At 51.7% G+C, this 20,492-nt stretch overlaps 1 protein-coding gene across 1 annotated transcript in view; it reads left to right on the top strand.

The window, feature by feature from the left end:
• The window catches only part of MCC (MCC regulator of WNT signaling pathway), a 207,440-nt gene that overhangs the window by 148,762 nt on the left and 38,186 nt on the right, over positions 1-20,492 (top strand). Inside the window, exons 3-4 of the mRNA XM_058677491.1 lie at positions 9,038-9,180; positions 17,155-17,297. Of these exons, the coding sequence (XP_058533474.1) occupies positions 9,038-9,180; positions 17,155-17,297 (286 nt within the window). The remainder of the gene's footprint in view (positions 1-9,037; positions 9,181-17,154; positions 17,298-20,492) is intronic.

The following is a 20,492-nucleotide window of genomic DNA, read 5'->3' on the forward strand; positions in this document are numbered from 1 at the left end:
TGGAAACTAGCTTGTGCTGTAGTCTTGTATGTTAAAATGTAAGTAGTTAAGACACTGGCTTAACCAGTTCCCCTATCGGAATGCCTGGGTTCAAGTCCCAGATTCCTGCATGTTAACGGCCGATGGCTCAAGTTGCTGTGGTGTGAGTAGTTCTTGTTTGTGATGCAAGAAGGAATCCCAGGAGTCAGCTTGATGAAGGTCGCCTGGAAAGCAGGTTGATTTCCATGCACAGCAGAAGTACACACTGGGGAAAGGGTGCCGGCCACTCAGGGGGCCCACTCTCAGCAAGGCTCGGGCCCTGAGGCTTCTGGAGCATAAGGGGTGGTGGTATGGACTTCATGCAGTCGTCAGAGGAGCTGGAGTTTGCCCTCATTTCCTTGCCTGTTTTGTTAGTCTCAGAAGTGTCATGTTGGGTGGGTTATGGACATGGAGTGCCAGCCGTGGTGGTTTTATCATGATAACGTAATGATCCGAAGGTCATTGCTGGGACTCAGCTGGCCGCCAAACTCAGTCCTTCTGCAACACTGGTTGTAAGTGTCAGAACTGTGGGTGCTGGAGTTCTGTGCTGGGTGGAAGCCTGGACTGGGTGGGAGGAGGGCTGGGCAGAGCTGAAGTACAGGCAGGGCTGCAGGGAGATGCCAGGGACCTTGAATCTAACGTGTTAGCTGCCTCCCTGCCTGCCAGCCATGAGAGAGACCTGGATTGTGTTCCTTCGCAGCTTCAGTCTGGCCTAGTGCCAGCTGTCACAGGGATTTGGAGGGTTCTCTGTCGCTCTTTTATACTCTCTCTGCCTCAAAATAGCTAGATAGATTATATATACATGTAGATAGCCTGTAGGTAGGTAGGTAGGTAGGTAGGTAGGTGTGTGTGTGTGTGTGTACACTATGTAAATGGTGACTAGGAAAGTGTTTAGCTTTAACCCCAGGAGCAGGCATGATGTATTATGGCATAGTTCGTTGGACTGCTGCATGGCTCACCACATCCCGTGTTAATGAGCACCAGTTGGAGTCCCAGCTGCTCCATTTCCTATCCAGCTTCCTGCTGTGTATCACAGAGGCGATGGATGATGGCCTACGTGCTGGGTGCCTGGCACTCTTGTGAGGAATTGGCATGGATTTCTGGCCAAGCCTGTCTGTTGTGGATGTTGGAATGTGAGCCAGCAGGGTGAGATGGGGACCTGTTTTTCTGTCGTGCTGTTTCTGCTTTGCCTTCTGAGGTAGCCCAGCTGTGTAGAGCACTGCGGGAGGCAGGGGAGCACTCTGTCTCGCCGCATCGGGGGATTCACTTCCTTGTACGATTACTCATGGTCCAGCCATCTTCTTTCTTTTCTTTTTTTAAAGATTTATTTATTTTATTACAGTCAGATACACGGAGAGGAGGAGAGACAGAGAGGAGGATCTTCCGTCTGATGATTCACTCCCCAAGTGAGCCGCAACAGGCCGGTGCGCGCCGATCCGATGCCGGGAACCTGGAACCTCCTCCAGGTCTCCCATGCGGGTGCAGGGTCCCAAGCCTTTGGGCCGTCCTCAACTGCTTTCCCAGGCCACAAGCAGGGAGCTGGATGGGAAGTGGAGCTGCCGGGATTAGAACCGGCGCCCATATGGGATCCCGGGGCTTTCAAGGCGAGGACTTTAGCCACTAGGCCACGCCGCCGGGCCCAGGTCCAGCCATTTTCACGTGATAGCTTTTGGGGGCTGATTTTGTCCCTGTCAGTGACAGCCATACCGCAGCAGCATTAACTCTCCCTTGTTAGTGCTCTACAACAAATAGACTTAACAATGACCTGCTGCTGCTTTCTCTGGGATGTCATTCCAGACATGCCATCTCAAACATGTTATGAAGATGAGATTTATGCAAGAAAAAAGCAGCACAATGACGTGTTTGTTCCATGCTTTGGTCGTGATTTATGCTCGAGGCTTCGCCAGCACAGCAGTTAGAAGGACAAATTCGTGCTGGTAGTGTGCGGCACTCCGCGTGTCACAGTGCTGTAACCCAATGAATGCCAAATACAAATGGTGATTTGGCTCACCAGAAATGATCAGAAAAAAACCTAACATCCGTTGAATACATTATTTTTATAAAATTTTCTTTGTTTACTGAGAGAGCCAGAAAAAGCTGCCATCCATTGGTTCGCTTCCCCAATGCCCACAAAGGCTGGGGCTGGATCCAGGCTGCAGTGTGAGTGGCAGTGTCCCAGTTACTTAACCCGTCATCTGCTGCCTCCCAGGGTGTGTGCTGCAGGCCGAAACCAGGAGCTGATCAGGGACTGCAGCCCAGGCACCCTGAAAGGAGACGCCTGTGCCAGCTGTGGTGTCTTGGCTGCTAGGCCACACACGTGCCTTGAATGAACTTGGCAGGAGTCCCAGACTGGCAGAATGCAAGCAGGATCCTTGTTTGTGGTCTTGACATCGAACTGTGAGTGGGACTGTAAGGACAGAGGTAGGGAGGGAAGAGGAGCAGGAAGTGGGAGGACCAGGTACTTGATGTGTTCTAAGCCGTGCTCTAAATCACTGTAGAAAGAAATTTATGAAACTTTTTTTGTTAGTTTCATTTCTTCAAAACACTTTCTTCTGACTAAAATTTTCAATGACTCATAGATCATACAGTAGCATTTTCTTCAAGAAGGTTCTTGATTTTCTTTTTCATTTCTTCAGGGACATGTTAGTCATTCAGTAGCATGTTATTTAATTTCATGGTCTTGTTAATTTCTTTTTTTTCTTCCTGTTGCTGATTTTGTTTTGTGGCTTTTCATTTAAGGGGATGTATAGTAACTGTGTAATGGAGACTATCCTATCCAGATGTGAGGATACCATGCAGTATGCATCTCTACTTCCAAAGATGGACTCCTAATGGAACTGTTAACTACATCTTGACAATAGGATGCTGGACTCTCTGCCATTGTCCATGCCCACAATGCTGGACATATGACTGTGTATGAAGAATTATACTATAGCAATCATATAGGGAAACTCAGGGGGGAGGGAATTGAGGAGGAGATAAGGGAAATCTCAGGGCCTATAGAACTGTATCATAAAATGATAATAAAAAGTAAAATTAAAAGAAGCAAAAAATTTCAACAAGTGCTCTATTAAATAACTGAAAAAAAAAAAAGGAAAAAGAAATGTATGAAATGGGCTTCTGAGCCCCTCTGCAGTTAGCTAGCAGCAGTGTGAGACACTATTTCCCATCTCCCGGTCGTTTGAAGCTCACTTTCTGGTTTTTTTTTTTTTTTTTTTTTGTCAGTTTGTTTGCTTGAAGATTTATTTATTTTTATTGGGAAGTCAGATCTAGGGAGAGGAGAGACAGAAAGATATTCCATCCTCTGGCTCACTCCCCAAGTGGCCACAACAGGCAGAGCTGAGCTGAGCCAGGACCCATGAGCTTCTTTCGGGTTTCCCACATAATGCAGTATGCCAAAACCCTGGGCCATGTTCATTCCTTCCCCGGCCACAAGCAGGGAGCTCGAAGGGAAGTAGAGCAGCCGGAATATGAACCGGTGCCGCCCATATGGGATACTGGTGCATGCAAGGCAAGGATTTAGCCATTAGGGTACCGGGCTGGGCCCTTGTTTGGTTTTTTAAGGATTTTATTAATTTGTTTAAAAGGCAGCATCATATAGGGAGGGAAAAGACGGAAAAATCTTTGGCTCACTGGCTCACTCTTCAATGGCTGCAGTGGCGGGCCCTGGACCCAGATAAAGCCAGGAAACTAGAACACCATTAGGGTTGCTTATGAGGGGGCAGTGTCCCAAGCAATTAGGTCATCTTGTATCCCAGGCTCTTTAGCAGGGAGACAGGTGCAAAATGGAGCCTCTGGGACTCAAACTGGTGCCCAGTTTGATGATGGAATGCAGCATCAAATGTGGCAATTTAATCGCTGCGCCAGAATGCTGACTCTGGAATTTTCCACTTCTTGGATTTCAGGAATGCATGGTTTTCCTGACATGCAGTTGAAAGCATTTTCCCCATACCTTGCTGGTTTTTCCTAAGATGCTTGGTGTCGTTTGCATGTGCTGCCCACACGCTCCCCCTTTCTCGTTTATGTTCTTTGGCTTTGCCCCTTACTGGCATTTCCAATTGTGGTGGTGCCTCTTGTTTTAGCTGACCTGGGTCCCCCATGTGACTCTTGGGGAACCTGCACAAAAGCTTTGCAGAAGGATGCCAGTACATGGTGTTGGTTGTAATCTGAGGAGGGGACCTTGTCCAGAAGGGTGGGTGAGGGGTTAACAGACCAGTGCTGATGTGGTTCTTTTCAAGAATCCAGTGGGTCACATTCTTGGGTTTGACAGCTGAGACTAATGGGGTGATAGAAGACCAGTGGCCTATGTAGACGGAGATAAGACTGTCAAGCTTAGCATCACCTCATGGCCCAGGGCTTTTCCGGCTAACCCACAGCTTTATCCCTGGATTGCACCAAAGCAGAGATGAGCCTGTAAGGTTTCATTCTCGGTGATTGAAATGATGATGTTGCTTGTTTTGCATATAGGCAATTTTATCCATTTTTGGAGTGGACATTAATGTTCACACAGGTTTTTAATTTGCTTCATCATTATGGTAGAACCAAGATTGTGAGAAGCAGCTTAGGATGTAAGTTCAGTGCCAGATGGGATTGGGAAAAAATGCTTTTATCATTTCTAATCTCCATCTCTTTTTCATTTCCTTTTGGACTGTCCGTAGTTGCAGGAGAAAGCTGGACCCCACATGACACTGATTTTCAGAAATTCATGATAGGCAAGAAAAAATACAGAGTGTAACCAAAGGCTTTCTGACCTTGCTGTCCTCTGCTTCTATCCAGTTCACTCTGCGGGCTGTTGATTCTGCCTTCCTGCCAGTGTAGACCCTCGGAGGCAACGACTTTGCCTCAAATGCTTGAGTCCCTGCCACCCACATGGGAGACCTGGATGGAGTTCCTGACTCTTGGCATTACCCAAGCCCTGCCCCAAACATGGCAAGCATTTAGGGACTTGAACCAGTGGATAAGAGTGTGCTTACTCACATGGTGCTCTCCCTCTCCCTCTCCCTACCCCCTTCCCTCCCTCCCTCTCAAATTAGAAAACAAAAACACAGCTGGCTTTGTACAGTTGTTAAGTAGCAGTGATAGAAGTCTCGCCCCTTCTTCCTGTATAGATGTTATTGTGTTAGCACTTTTGCTGGGCGGCTCTCCATGGGGTGTGGTGTTGAGTTTGGCCTAGCTGGTATCCTTGTGAAACGCCTGCAGTCACACACCCTCCCAGGTCCTGGAACACCCCTGGCCCGTGCGGACACCAGGAGAAGTACATCTCACTCTGACAGTTATGCCCATGTGGCTAGGAGGTGACCAGGACAGAAAAGGCAACTGTTGTGCCAAGAATAGCCTTGTCTGTCCTGGGGACTACCTGCTTGACTTCTACTTGCGCTGAAGTGGAACATTCTTGGGTTGACACTTGCAGGTGGTGGCCTGTTTCCGCTTACATCCAGGCCTTGTCGGACCTGCTCTGCCTTCCTCGTCACAGCTTGCAAAGACCATGGGCTTTTCCCTAAGCTCTGAGATGTGTTTCCACCGGTCTTGTGACACACAGTGAGGGTGTTGAACGGCAGATGCTGGCTCATGCGTGTGAACTTGAGCAGTGTCTTGTCAGTCCTTGCTCTAGCCTGGGTGAGGCGTGTCTAGCCATGAGCCATGGGAGGCTCTTAGGATGTAAGAAATCACAGGTAGGACTCAGAATTCAGTACGTCTCTGGCAGGCTAATTTTTCAGATGATGTTTTTGTGTGGCCCATAAATGTTGTTAAAATATTCAAATGGCCCTTTGCACAAAATAAGTTCCCACCCTGTAGAGACTGGGCCTTGCTTTGACACTGCTCTTCCAGCATTTTTTTCTCACTGGGCAAGACTCTGTGGGGAACTTCCCCCACCTCAAGATTCTCTGGCTACCTGGAAGACAAGACTGCAGCTCCCCCTGGGCACGTTTCATAATCACCTCCCCTGTGCCACCCAGCATCTTGTCACTGCCCTCTATGAACTGTTGAGTTCCAATCCACATGATTAGGGATTCTCCTCTCCGCTGCAGCACCTTCTGTGTGTGCCTTGATATTGTTGCCTGCACCCCCCAAGCCCCCTTTCCCGTGGGAGGCAGGTGTGGTCTCTGCTCTCTAGGTAAGATCCCCCACGGCTCTTAGCAGTCAGAGGGCACACCGAATGGCTGTCAGTTGGTTGTGTGCTTTGTAAGAGCACATGTGAGACAGTTGCTTGTCCTCCCAGACGGTGAGCACAGCATAGATCTGTGAGACCTACAAAGAAGGAAGAATGAATGAGGAATCAGAGGGTGAGCTCCGGGAGCCTCTCACAGTGGCCCACAGCCCTGCAGAACGGCCTGGAAACCAGAGAGGGAGGCTGTGTGTCTATGTGGGAGGGGTTGGGCAAGTATCCTACAATTGCTTTAACAGCTGGGACTGGAACCGCTGTGCTCAGTGTGGTAAGCCAGTTCCAAGAAGGTAAACCTCGCATTTTCTCATGTATGCAGTAGTACTAGGGAATACAGAAAAATATATAGCAAATGAAACAGACATATCTAGTTTGTTTATAGGCCTTGTTCATACGCCCGTGAAACTGTGATCTCTTTACTAGTTGAATGTTGTGGTTATTGGTGTGTTAAACCTGTGATTATTGAGTGGACTGAAAGTATTATTTTGCAAAAAAATTTTTTAGATTTCTTTTTATTGGAAAGTCAGATTTACAAAAAGAAGGAGAGACAAAGATCTTCCATTCACTGGTTCACTCCCAAAGTGACCACAACATCCAGAGCTGAGCCAGTCTGAAGCCAGAAGCCAGGAGCTTCTTCTGGGTCCCCCATTCGAGTGTGGGGTCCCAAGGCTTTGGGTCTTCCTTGACAGGTTTCTCTGGCCACAGGCAGGGAGAAGGAGGGGAAGCAGAGCAGCCAGGACAAGAACTCTCTTCCGTGTGGAATCCCAGCGCATGCAAGGTGAGGACTTTAGCTACTGGGCTACCGTGCTTGGCCTGCAAAAAAAAAAAAAATTTTTTGAAAAACTGCAACTCATGGGGCTGGTAGCAGCTAAGCCACCACCTGCAGACTGGCTTACCATGTTGGAACACTCAGCCCAGCCCTGGCTGTTGAAGTCATTTGGGAAGTGAAAGTGAACCAGTGGATAGGTCTCCCTTTCTCCCTTCTCCTCTTCTTCCTTCTCTCTCTCTGCCTTTCAAGGACGTAAATTAAAAAAAAAAAAAAAAAAAAAAAGCGGGATTTGTGACCTTGACGGGCATGTCCACCGTGGTACACTCGTAGGCAGAGCACAGCTGTCTGGAGGAACCCAGGCCCAGCGGCAGGGGCTCCCAAATGTTCTGTAGTGCTCAGAGGAGTGTTCTGAGGTCAGGCTTGTCTGAGAAGCCCTGGTCTTGTGGAATCGCTTGCAGCCATGAGCAGAAACTGTCCCTGAGATCCTGTCATCTTACAGACTTTTGTTTGGGCCTCCGATTCTTGGGAAAGGGATTCATGGCCTGTGAAAGTCTTGTTGTTTGGGATGGTCTCCACACAGAGCTCCTGCTTTGCTTAACCCCTGCCTGCGGTCGCGCTTTTAGGTCCTGTGTCCTTGGCCTTACACGGGAGCTGGGTGACATTTCAGGTTGCCTCTCAGAGCGGCAGTTCACAGCAGAGCTGCCCTGCAGGGTCTGTGGCTGACCTCCCTTCAGCAACCGTACTATCTATGCTGGGGTGTCCTGGGTGACCCCTGGACTCACAGATGCTGGCACAGCTGCCCTGCAGCTTCCTGTGCACTGTGCAGACTGGCCATGACCACAGCCCCTGGCCGGACATCCCTGATGTCTGTTGTTTCAGGGCTGCTTTCTGCAGGGGTCGGAAAGCCTCTGTCCTGGCCGGAGTTGCACCATTGGAAAGGAGGGAGAGCATTAGAGGTAGTGGGTGGGAAGTTTTCTTTTCTCCACGTGCCTGGAAGTGCAGGCTTGCTGAGCCAGCAGGTGCTCACACAGGTGGCTCTTGGTGTCCTCAAACTGAAGATTCCTGTGGATGGGAAGGTCAGTATGACTGGATGGCTTGTCACATCCCTGAGGGTACTTGTTGTGCAAGTAACAGGAGGCACCCAGGGCCTGGTGGGGCTTGTGGTGAGCGGAGAGCAGTAACAGAGGTGGGCTTGTTCCTTAGGACTGAAACTCTGCCTGGACAAAATGTCTCTATAGCATCTTCTGCTTCTGAGCGTGGGGAGCGCCTGCCCGCGTCCTGGTTCCTGCCGGGCAGCCTCAGGGCAGCATGCAGCGTGGAGCCAGACTGGGGCCACTGCAGGAGGTGACAGTCGAGGGAGAGAAATCAGAGAACATGACATCTGCACAGACACCCAGTCAGAGAAGTCGCTGTGGCCTGCCGTGTGGGATGGCTTCAACAGTAGGCCAAACACACCCTTGCAGAAAACAGTCAGTTGACAAAAGAAAGAGACAAGGGGCCCCAAGGAACTTGAGTAGGAATGTCTGGGAATGTAGCCAGTGGGGCGCAAGGGACAGCTGGGTGGGGGGTGGGGCAGGGGGTGGACAGTGAGGCCCAGGAGACAGCTTGTAGGGTCCAGGGGCTGGCCAGTGGGGCCCAGAAGGCAGCCAGTGGGGTCCAGGAGGAAGCCAGTGGGGTCCAGGGGCTGGCCAGTGGGGTCCAGGAGGCGGCCAGTGGGGTCCAGGAGGCGGCCAGTGGGGTCCAGGAGGTGGCCAGTGGGACCAGGGGAAAGTCTTCCAAGGGCTGTTGGAGGCTTGGCTCCTACAACCGAGGAATTAGGCCCTCAAGACAGATTCCACAGGGATACTGTCTGATGGCTCCAGCCTGGGCCTTGGCCTGTTGCTTGTCTTGGGGAAAGCCTGGCACTTGGACAATCCCACAAGAATTATGCAGTGTCCTGGGAATCGGGGACGCAGAGTTTGCCCACAGAGACAGTCCTTGGCCACAGTGCTGGGTGGCAGTGAGTGGGCACTGGTTTTATTTGCGCTCAGCCATACAGCTTGCTGCAGGTGTGTGGACTCAGTGCATGCCTGTGCTGTTCTCTGCAGTGCGAGCAGTCTCACCTCCTGAGGGAGCATGAGGTCGTCCAGGAGCGCACGACACTGCGGTATGAGGAGCGCATTACGGAACTGCACAGCGTCATCGCCGAGCTCAACAAGAAGATAGACCGCCTGCAGGCCACCACCATCAGGTACTGGCCGTCTCTCCCCTGGAAGCTGGATCAGATCTGGGTGTGAGGGATGCTTGCTTTGTCATGAAGACATCCTTGGCTCCTGCAGCACCTTGCACTTCACCCGTTGTCCTGACTGTGGCCAGGCCGTAACCCCGGGAGGCAGCCAGGGCAGAAGTTGAGAGCCTCCCTGTATTTCACCAAGGTTGAAGGCATGGGCTGAGTGAAGTGGAAATGCAGCCCTCATGTCTTGACACCAGCTTCCCTTCCACCCCCTATCACCAGCCAGGCTGCTCTCAAACCCTTGCAGGTTTTGAAGACATCACGGGCACGCTTTGTAGCTAAGTGTTTGTGTAGACGTCAGATAATCAAATGACGTTTTGTGCTCCCTTCTGGCTGCTTTGCCAACATTGGCTCATTTTCTTCTAAGGCTTTTGAGGCTGGGGACAAGATTTGACTCATGCTTCTGCTCATATGAGCTGCAGCTTAAAAATAGTAACTGAACGCCTGATGGCTGTGCTCAGCATGAACAGAGGTGTCTGAGCCCAGCATTTCCCTGCTTTTACTTGATTTTCTTTCCATAAAAGTTGCCATCAGGGATTTTGTCGTCTTGTTTATCAGTCATTTGACCGCTGAGTCTTCCAGATGCAGTGCTTGCTTTATCGCATCTGCCTGCAATTCAGAGGAAGTGCTTGCACATTTGCAGAGCCCAAGTGAGAGTTTGTACACTTCCCCAGGGACACTCCAACAGCAGCCATGAGGAAAGCAAACTAGGGCTGATATGGTGGTAGGGCAGGTGCAATTGCCACTTCCAAGAGTGGCATGCCATGTGGGTGCTGGTTTATTTCCCAGCTGCCACTTCTGGTCCAGCTCCCTGCTTTTGGCCTCAGAAAAGCAGTGCAAGATGATCTGAGTGCTTGGGCCCCTGCCGCCCACATGGCAGACCCAACTTTCCCGGCTGCTGGCTTTGGCCTGGCCTAGCCCGGGCCATTGCTGCTGCTTAGGGAGTGGACCAGCAGATGGACGAGCTCTGTGTGTCTCTCCCTCTCTCTCTCTGTGACTCTGACTTTCAAACAAATAAAATGTTGATATTTTTAAAAGGCAAACAAACAGTTGGGACCTGCCTTCTGCGCCATAGAGTCCTTGACTGCTGAGTGTTCACCCACGCCTCGGTAAAGGCACTTGTAGAGGCAGCAGCGGAAGCACTCTGTAGAAGTCGGGTTTTGTGCCAGCTCTGAGGCACAGTAACAGTCAAGTTTTGGAGGAGAGTGCTGGTGGGCATTGGTTTTCTGGGAGGAATTATGGAAAATTTTGCACAGAGCTGGAGCCACGCAATAAATTTCATATTCTAATTTAGAACCTCAAGGCTTTTAAATTATATCCTGGTCTCCTTAGTGATTGCAGGCTGGAACTGCACGGACATGAAGACTTTTCAGCCCCAAGACGTTATTATAGCACATTTAAAGGATCCCACTGGGGATGCTGGGGGTTTGTTTTTTGTTTTCTTGGTTTTTTTTTTTGTTTGTTTGTTTTGTTTTTAGATGATGTTTACATAGTCAGTCAGCGTGGGAAGGATCGAGGGTTAGGGAGAAGTGGGTGTGATCATTGTTTCCAAGCTTTCTATTTCTTCTTCCTGTTGCGGAAGGGTGAGAGGGAGAGATAAGGGGATAGGCCATTCCCAAACTCCCCACCATCCCAGTACCCGAGGATGGGGAAGGGCCACCTGATACCAACCAGGGTCACCATGGCACATGTTCCGAGGGTTCTGCCCAGGTGGATGTGATAGCTTTGAAATGCTGTCAATCTCGCTGATCCCTGGATGAGGAATCTCTTGCAATACCCATTGGCCGACACCATCAACCTAATAATCTCCAGTTGCCCAGATGTTTGCTGTCTTCATGTGTCTGGGGTAGTTGTCCATAAGCTTTGTTCTCCGTTCTCTGCTGTGGTACTGGGTGTCCCCTGCAGGCCCTAATGAGCTGCCATGTCCTCCATGTGCACCATGGTCTGCCATCCAGCACTCCATCTTCTCCTAGGTGGGCTCATGGACCTGAGCCAGGCAATCTGGGCCACGCTGGACCCCCACCCCTAGGGCTCACGAATCTAGCAACCACCTCATAGGCAGTCCCACGACCCAATACTCACTGGACCACCCACCCCCTGGGCTCACAGACCCAGCCCCCACCACACAGGTGAGCCCAGTGACCTGGACGAGGAGACCCAGGCCTCTCCGAGTCCCCCACCCCTGACACCATCAACCTAATAATCTCCATCACACAGGTGGGCCCAAGGACTGGGCCAGGAGACCCAGGTCCCGCTGGATCCTCTCCCCACCCCCAGGGACTCAAGGACCCAACTCTCACTACATAGGTGGGTCCTAGAACCTGGATCAGGAGACCCAGGGCCAAGCCGGACCCCTACCCCTGAGGCTCACGTATCCAGCACCCACTGTGCAGGTGGGCCCTTGACCCTAGGCCATGTGACCCAGGACCCAACAGACTGCCCCCCCCCATCCCCGGAGCTCATGGACCCAGGCCACTTACCCCTGGGGTTCATGGATACCAGGGATTCCACCTCCCTGGAAGGCCCAAGGGCTCATCCATCCCTGGGGTTCATGGATTCCAGGGGTTCCACCGTCCTGGAAGTCCCAAGGGTCCCTCCCTCCCTGGAGTTAATGGATTCCAGGGGTTCCACTGCCCTGGAAGGCCCAAGGGCCCCTCCCTCCCTGGGGTTCATGGACACAACATCTACTTCCCCCACAGACGTGACTCACCTTCCCTCGGCATCCACCAGTGGGTGCTTCAGCAGCCCCCAGTGCTGGCTTGAGTGTGAACTAGCTGGTAATGCGGTCCGACATGGCCGCTCCCACGTCCCATCCTGGTTCTCAGATCTGTCAGTGGATGTTAAGAACTGTCTCAGCTTGGCCCAACCCCTGACCTGACCCACATGTATGCTGGCAGGTACTGTAACCTGGTCTGGGCTGAGCTGCCCCTTGCCTTGGTTCTTGCACTAACTTGCAGGGACTGCAGCCAGACAGAGGAGTTCCCCGGGCTCCTCTATCCGGTCTCCTCCCAGTGGCAGGTCTTGCACATACCAGTGGGTCTCTGGCCCAGGTTGACTTTGTCCACCTGTTGTCCTGGCAGGAACGGTGTCCTTGCCCAATCAGCTCATACCCTTTCCATCCCTCACTGTTGGGTGTTGTGGCCCATCCACACCTGGTCCTTTGCCAGACATAGCTCTCATTTGGTTCAGCAAGAGCTGAGATCTAGCCCAGCCCATGCTGCACCCTACCCTCACTCTCATGAGTACCAGTGGGTGTTAGAGTCTAGCTCAGCCTTGCTCTCCCCAGACCAAGCCACACGATGCTGGCAAATCTGTAACTCTGAGACATGTGAGACATGTTTCACTTCCGAAAACTAGAAGCTGAAAGCCATTGGACACAGTGAGTTGTATAAAAAGAAAATGCATCTTACACAACCTGAATAACTCAGCTTCAAGATGCTTAAATTGATTGTACTGACCAAACTTCCTCTGATGAAAGTCCATTGAGCTTGTTGGTCTTAAACATGTAATGGTGCCTTAAATTTATATAGAGAGGGACCTAACGCAGTAGCCTAGCAACTAATGTCCTTGCCCTGCATGATTCGGGATCACATATGGGCACTGGTTCTAATCCCAGCAGCCCTTCTTCCCATCCAGCTCCCTGCTGTGGCCTGGGAAAGCAGTGGAGGACAGCCCAAAGCCTTGGGACCCTGCCCCCGCGTGGGAAACTGGAAGAGGCTCCTGGCTCCTGGCTCCTAGCTTTCGATTGAGCTCAACTCCAACCACTGTGGCCACTTGGGGAGTGAGCCAACAAGTAAAAGATCTTTCTCTCTGTCTGTTCTTCTATCTGTAAGTTTGACTTTCCAATAAAAAAAAAAAAACTTTAAAAAAATGTATCGGGAAATTGCATCTGTACAGGCGACACTCTGAATTCTACTTAGCTTCTTTATTTACTCTTTATTTTATACTGCCTGCCCTCCTTGAGGGTTCTGCCGCATGGCGGGGTCGGTACAGGCTGTGCCCCGGTGGGAGCAGGTTCTGCCGCATGGCGGGGTCGGTACAGGCCGTGCCCCGGTGGGAGCAGACTCTTCTGTCCTCTGCATCCTGAGAGGAAGCATCTTCCAGTCCCTCCATGCCCATGAGTTGCTGAGGCCTGAGACCTGCTGTGCTGCGGCGTAGGCCCACAGCCGTAGAAACCAAATGTCCTGGAAGAGAGTGACTGGGACACTACTCAGGGGCAGCGCCCATGTCCAAAGGACTGCCCTGTCACTCCAGGCTAGGTCAGAATTAGGAATTCACCCGGGTTTTGGTTCTTCAACCTGAGTCATCTCCTGTGATTTTTTTTTAAAGATTTATTTATTGGAAAGTCAGATATACAGAGAGGAGGAGAGACAGAGAGGATGATCTTCCGTCCGATGTGACCGCAAGTAACCACTGACCGCAATGGCTGGAGCCGAGCCAATCCAAAGACAGGAGCCTCTTCCAGGTCTCCCACATGGGTACAGGGTCCCAAAGCTTTGAGTCTTCCTTGACTCCATTCCAGGCCACAAGCAGGGAGCTGGATGGGAAGTGGGGCTGCCGGAATTAGAACCGGTGGCCACAAGGGATCCCAGCGTGTTCAAGGCGAGGACTTTAGCTGCTAGGCTATCTCGCCAGGCCCATCTCCTGTGATTTTTATCCTGATACTTACTGGTCCTTTGGTGTAGAGTTGGCCCTAAGTCCCCCTTCCTCCCTGACACACTCTTCACTCTTTCCTTGAGCTCCGTCCTCCCAGGCGCGCGCCGTGGTCTGCTGTACTGGAGTGGCAGCGGCTCAGTCCTGAGCACTCTCCTGTGCTGTATGCATGGACGTCTAGCCCTCCTGCTTTTTGCCGTATACCTCTCGGAGCAGAGCTCGTGTCCAGGGTGTCCCTGCTCTCCAGGATTCCAGCTGTGCTTTGGCTGATCCCACCTGTTGCTGTACCGCCAACATAGTCTGCCCAGAACCTCTTTGTCGCCTGTCCTGTCCTAAGGAGGAAAAGTAAATCCCAGAAGACGCATTTCTCTACCCCTTTCTTCCAGCATTCAGGCCTCATTCGCTGTTTGAAAGTTCTTAATGTCTTGTGTCAGATCTCGTTTGGATGGGATTGCAGTGTAGAAGAGCAATTCAGAATTCCCCTCGCTCAGCTGCTGGCAGAGTCGGGAAGGAGTCTGAGCTTCCTCTGTGTGACGCAGGACGAGGGGAGGTGACCTTGAAGAAGCACAAGTTTGGTTGTCACTTATTACTTGAAGTAGGTTTATTTATAAGGTTTATTTTTATTTAAAATGCAGAGTTTTAAATTGTTTTAATTCTTATTTTCCGTTGTATGGTTTTGTAGGTATAGGGTTTCCCCTGCTTCTCCCCCAGGCCCCACCCCGTACCCCACCCCGTGCACCCCGTGCCCTTGGCAGCTGTAGAAGTGATCCCCAAGCCTGGTCTTTACCCCGTGCAGAAGTGAAAGGCAGAATTTAGAGAGACAGAAAGACTGAAAAGGAAAGGTCTGTCTGCTGGTTCACTGCGCAGAGGGTCACAGTGGCCAGAGCTGATCCCATCCGAAGCCAGGAGCCTCTTCCTGTCTCCTATGTGGGCGCAGGGTCCCAAACGTGGCCCATCCTCCGCTGCTTTCTCAGGCCTCCAACAGAGGACAGGATCAGAAGTGGAGCAGCCAGGACTTGAGCTGATGCCCAGATGGGATGCCAGCCCTGCAGGCATAGGGAGCTGATGTGTCACCCTGCAAACCCCACTGCATAGGGAGCTGATGTGTCACCCTGCAAACCCCACTGCATAGGGAGCTGATGTGTCACCCTGCAAACCCCACTGCAGTAGGTTCTTTGCAGAGAACTGAAAAGTGGACAGTCCCTCCCTATATCTAAAACGTCTCTGTTTCAGGGCACATCCCTTGGTAAGTGTAAGACTGAACACAGCTCAATAACACCAAGTCGGCACAGGGGCTAGCGACAGTGACTGGGCAGGGGAAAGACTGACTGGCCCTCAGCATTGGGTCACAGTCCAGGGAAGGACAGGAGTGTGTACCCAGAGGAAGGTAGACTTGGGGACGGGTCTAGGGAGATGCTGCCGCCTAGATGCCTCCAACTCCACGGTATCGCATCTTCAAGTCTGGTGAGCAGGGAGGGCACAGCGCTTCTGCCGGCCTTCTCCCTTTCTGCCTGCTGTCCTCCTGGCTGGGGAGGAGAAGGGCTCTTCATGCTGGGCAGTGTGGGCAGGCCTGTCCTTCAGGCATGGTAGCAGATTCTTTCCTTGGTGGTACTGAGTTCAGTAGTTGGTTGCGTAATCCCAGGTTAGTCGTTTGACCTCTCAGTGCTTTGGTTATCTTTCTTACTCAGTTTACCAAAACTTCTGGATTCCGTTTTGTTGAAAATTTATTTTTAGCTGAAAGGCTGCTTTTACAGAGGTCTTCCATCTGTTGGTTTTCTTCCCCAGATAACCACATGGCCAGAGCTGAGCTGATCCAAAACCAGGAGCCAGGAATTTCTTTCCATCATCATATGTTGGTGCAGGGATCATCTACTGTCCTCCCAGACCATAAGCAGAGGGCTAGGTCAGAAGTGAAATAGCTGGGACACTAACCAGTGCCCCTGTGGGATGCCAGTGCTGGAAGCAGAGGGCCAGCCTGCTGTGCCAGCCTCAAAGCTTCTGTTTTGCTGGTATAAAATGGTCATTTTGTAGGATCTTTTTGTGTTGTCCTGGTTTTCAGCACCAGAATTTGCAGATGATGTGCTTTTGGAAGGCACTTTTTCCTCTGGAGAGGTGAGCATCACTTGGTGAGGGGCACTGATCCCTAGAGCCGTCTTGTACTGCTGATGCTGCATCTGTGGCGGGGCCTTCCCCAGGTGGGGCACCCAGGCTGTGGCACGGCACCCTGGGGACTCACCTCAGCACCGCGTGTTTGCACAGCTGCCATGGAGCAGCAGTGGTTTTACTTCACAGGCGCTGCTGTTCTTGACGGGCCAGTGCTCCCAAATGGTGCAGAAAGCCCTGAGCCATCTGTCTGCTGTGTACACAGAATCGCAAAGAGTCTGCAGAGGATGCCCTGTTGTTACAGCCTCCATCCAGGAAGGAGGCAGAAGACAAGGGCGATGTGCAGCTTCATGATTTTTCAGGGTCGCTGGAGGAGCAGCAGAAAAGACCAGACTTCCTTGTATTTCAGTTCAGTTTAACCTCCTACCTCATCCTGTGCCACAGGCTCTCCCCGCTCGTCTCCGGAGCTCACAATATACCTGTGTTTGCTGTTTAACCTTCCTGGCTGACCTTGGGATGAACTGAGAGGAGGATGTCTCATGTGTTTGCCACTCCCTTTCCTCATTCATACTTTACATGGTTGAGGACCTTATAACTGGTTAGAAAAAAGTTTTCCCAAATTAGGGGGTAGTTTTAATTAAAAATACCCTATAAACTAGGGCTTCTTTTTTTTTTAAAGATTTGCTTATTTGAAAGGCAGCGTTACGGAGAGGAGAGAGCTAGCATTGTGCCTCTTGGCCTGTGTGAGTAAGGGGCCGCCCTGCCAGTCTCTGGACCGAGCCCACATGCCAGAGCCACAGCCACGGTCTGTGGCTGCCGTTCCTCACGCCTTCGGCTGCTCTGCTAACCCACACCTGCAAGCCAGCAGTCTTGGTTCTGTCTCACTTCAGAGTTGGAGGGAGTTCAGAAGGCTGATCCTCTGGGATACCCTTGAAGCCTACAGCTCCGGGGAGGCTGACAGACGAGCCATGTCCAGTACACACCTATGTGTGCACGTTTGGGTGCAGAAGTGGCCGTTGGCTTGCGCACGCTGATGGTGCACAGATGCGGCTCACTGGCCTGGTCTCGAGGGCATCACGGTCTGTGGGGCCTGGGAGCGATGCGTCTGCCTTTTCTTTGCGTGTCTCCCCTTGTCTCCATGCTGCCGGGGGAAGCTGACTCTGCTGTCTTTCTCAGGGAGGAGGATGAGTACTCAGAATTGCGCTCCGACCTGAGCCAGAGTCAACACGAGGTCAGCGAGGACCCACGGAGCGTGGACCAGGACCAGACCTCTGTCTCCATCGCTGAAAACCAGTCCACCGTGGTCATGGCCGATGTGGGTGAGTCCACCCTCCATGACCACCAAGCTGGAGCATGGCTTCAGGCACATTATAGGACTTCTGGGATCACGGGGAAGCCTATATTACAGTTTAACTATTCGAGGAGTTGGTTGAGTGGAGGAAAGCACAGCCGTTCTCACTGCCTTACATGCTACTGTGTCCGTTGTAGTGGAACTAAAGACCCAAATTAGCTGTCTGCCCTAAGGAGAGTGTTGTGCAGGCAGACGCCCAGTTTGCAGAGGCAGTAATGTCAGAACAGTAGGGAGGAGGCGGCAGCCGGTGGAGAGAGCCCAGGTGTGTTGGTGCCGAGTCCCTCCCATGCTGCTCCTGTGCGAGGACGGGCGCTGTCCTGTTTCTTTAAAGAGCTCTGCTTGAGAAGCAGTTACTGCCTTGTGGCACCTCACCCCTCTTTCTGTCTGTGGTGCTGCCCAGGGCTGTGGAGCCGTAATTCTGTCCCCTCTGAGCTGCTCTCCCAGGTGTGATCTGGGACCCCTGTAGCCCCAAGCAGGTAGCAAGGGTACAGCAGACAGCCTGTTCAGCTGCAGCCCACACCGCAGGAAGCCTGGGCTTGCCTTCTTAGCCTGGCCGGGATTCACACGGCCAACACATGGCTTCACTGCATGTTTTGTCGTCTTAGTAGGATACCTGGTATCAGTTGACTTTGCCTTAAATTCAGTGAACAGATGCACTAACAAAAGCGCAACCCTTTACTAAGAGTGTTTAGTGTGCTCGCCCTTGAGCGCATCTGCTGCATCCGGAGAGGCTGCTCCTGCCTGAGGCTTCAGGTTGGAGAGCAGAGCTTTGAATGATGGGCGAAGGTCTGCGCGTCAGTTGACAGAGGTTTACAGGGAGTGCTGTGCCTCCGAAAGGGGGTTTAATAAGAGACCATCTGTGATGAGGAAATCTGGGAAGTGGGATCTCCATGGTATGCTGGGAATGCCTCAAGGAAGAAGAGGGTGAGGAGCTTCCCAGCTAGCAGCCAGCCGGCACCGGCTGTGAAGTGAGCCCCACACTCGGGAAGCATGCTTCAGAGCAGGTGCGTTCTGGAGGAGTTGGGGCTGTTCGGAGCGGGGAAGGCGGGCTTTGACATCTAGCCCTTTGGGCCAACCTTTCTTTTGGGATAGGTTTATTCCAGGACATTAGAAGGGAAAAAATTAAAAGGTAGCTTTAACACTTGGTTCTAAATGAATCAATTTCAGTGTTGGAGTGTTACCTCTGAACAGGGGTGTAGCTAATCCTGAGGGAAAAAGAAAACCAGCTTTGCCGCCTCCAGTGGAGTGCCAGGAGCCACATTCCTTTTTGAAGCCATGAGTGGCCTCTTGCTTGCACTCCCAGTTTCCCCAGGACACAGGTCTCCCCTCAGCAGCAGTATCAAAACAATCCTCTGGGTTCCTGTTATTCTAAGCTGACTGCTCTCCAGCCTGCTCTATCTGGGAAAAGTTACGTATAGAAAACACTGCAAGAGGTGAGGCAACCACACACACTGGGGTGACCGCCAGCACCCCTACGCAGAAGGCTGATCCTCGGGCCGTGGACATGCCAAGTCCAGGGAGCAGCTGCTGGTCACCCACGGCTTGCTGGAGGGCAGCGCCCACGATGTCTGATGGTCTGCTTTCCCAGGCCACAAGCAGGGAGCTGAAAGGGAAGTAGAACAGCCTGGATATGAACCGGCACCCATATGGGATGCCAGTGCATGCAAGGTGGGAACTTTTAGCCACTAGGCTACCACGCCGGGCCCAGTACTTCTGTTATTTTGTGTTTTGTGTTGTTTTTTCAAGCAGCTATTTCAGTTGTTATGTAGATGCTCTAAATTCCATTCTGATAATCTCTTTTTTGGGGGGTTTCATTAATATTTAATCTTACTAAAGAAACATTTGATAGATCTTCTGGGTTACTGTTTGTTTCATTTTGTCCCTTCTTGCATGTTTTCTTCCTTTTTTTAGATTAGCTAAATTATTTAACATTCCATTTGTCAGCTGACTTCTAACTGGTCTTTGTGGTGGTTCTAGGAATTAAAATTTGCACATCTTTTCAAAGTCATTACTCCTCATTTAATTTTGATTTCTGTTCCTGTTGGTCAGTTGTGCTTCCACTTGAGTGATGTGCCTTGTGCTCAAATGCCCCCAAAGGTCCTTCCGCTGGAGTAGCATTGTGCATTGCCCTGGCTCTGTCACTCCAGGTCTGCTACCCACCCCGTGCACAGCATCGGGTCAGTCACCAGTGGTAGCCCCTCTGTGGAGCAGAGCTCACCTGCCTGATGGGATGTAATGGGGTCAGGAGTGGGAAGGCCCTTCCTGCACTGTCCAGGATGCTGATCACACCCAAGGAGCCATGCTGGTGTTCAGGCTCCTAAGACGTGCAAATGCCACCTCTGTGAAGCCCCATCCGGAACCCTGGGCCCTTGCTTCTCCCAGGCTCCCTGGCCTTCAGCAGTGGCTGCACCACTCTCCCTCAGAGGCCTTTGCAGTGGTGGCCTTGGCCTGTCGTCCTGCTCAGGGTGGGGTCCACACGAGGAAGAAGGCATAGGTGGGTGTAGAGCATGCTGCTGCAGCTTGGTTGAGGTCTGTCTGGTAAACATACGATGATGTGAAGTTTGTGTTGGCTCATTTAACACCTCGTGATCACCTGCACTGTTCTGTGTGGTGAGGAAGACCAGAGTCCCCTCTTCCTTGGAGTTCATGTTTTAGTAGGGGGAGATAAACACGTGAGTCAGATCAGATAAAGATAATTACAGTGAAGAAAATTGGATAATGGGCTTGGAACTGGGCAGAGGAGGAGGGACACTCCAGGCTTCGAAGAGGGAGAGCCCGGTGAGGTGAGAAAACTGAAGAACCAAGTGGAAATCCATGGTAGACACAAAAAGTGGCAAGGAAAGGAGCTCCTGGGCAGACAGGTGTTCTAGCACATTCCAGGGATAGCCAGAAGTATGAACAGATCCTAGTGGACCCAGGGAAGATTGCAGGGAGAATGGGGAGGACTCAGCGTTTCTCACTCCCTGCATGGTTGGAGTTAGCAGTGGATTTGTGAGCTCCTGTGAGCGAGCTCCACCCCCAAGAGGCTGTGTCTTAGTTGGTGCAGGGTGTGGCTTGCATCTTGGTGGTGCGGGGCTAAAGCTCCCTGGGGACTCCACCCTGGGGAACTCCACGGGGCAGCCCGGCTGAATATGAGCAATGCTGAGTTTCACGGGCTCTGGTA

Source organism: Ochotona princeps, chromosome 19, assembly GCF_030435755.1.
Source record: "Ochotona princeps isolate mOchPri1 chromosome 19, mOchPri1.hap1, whole genome shotgun sequence".
Lineage (NCBI taxonomy): Eukaryota > Metazoa > Chordata > Mammalia > Lagomorpha > Ochotonidae > Ochotona > Ochotona princeps.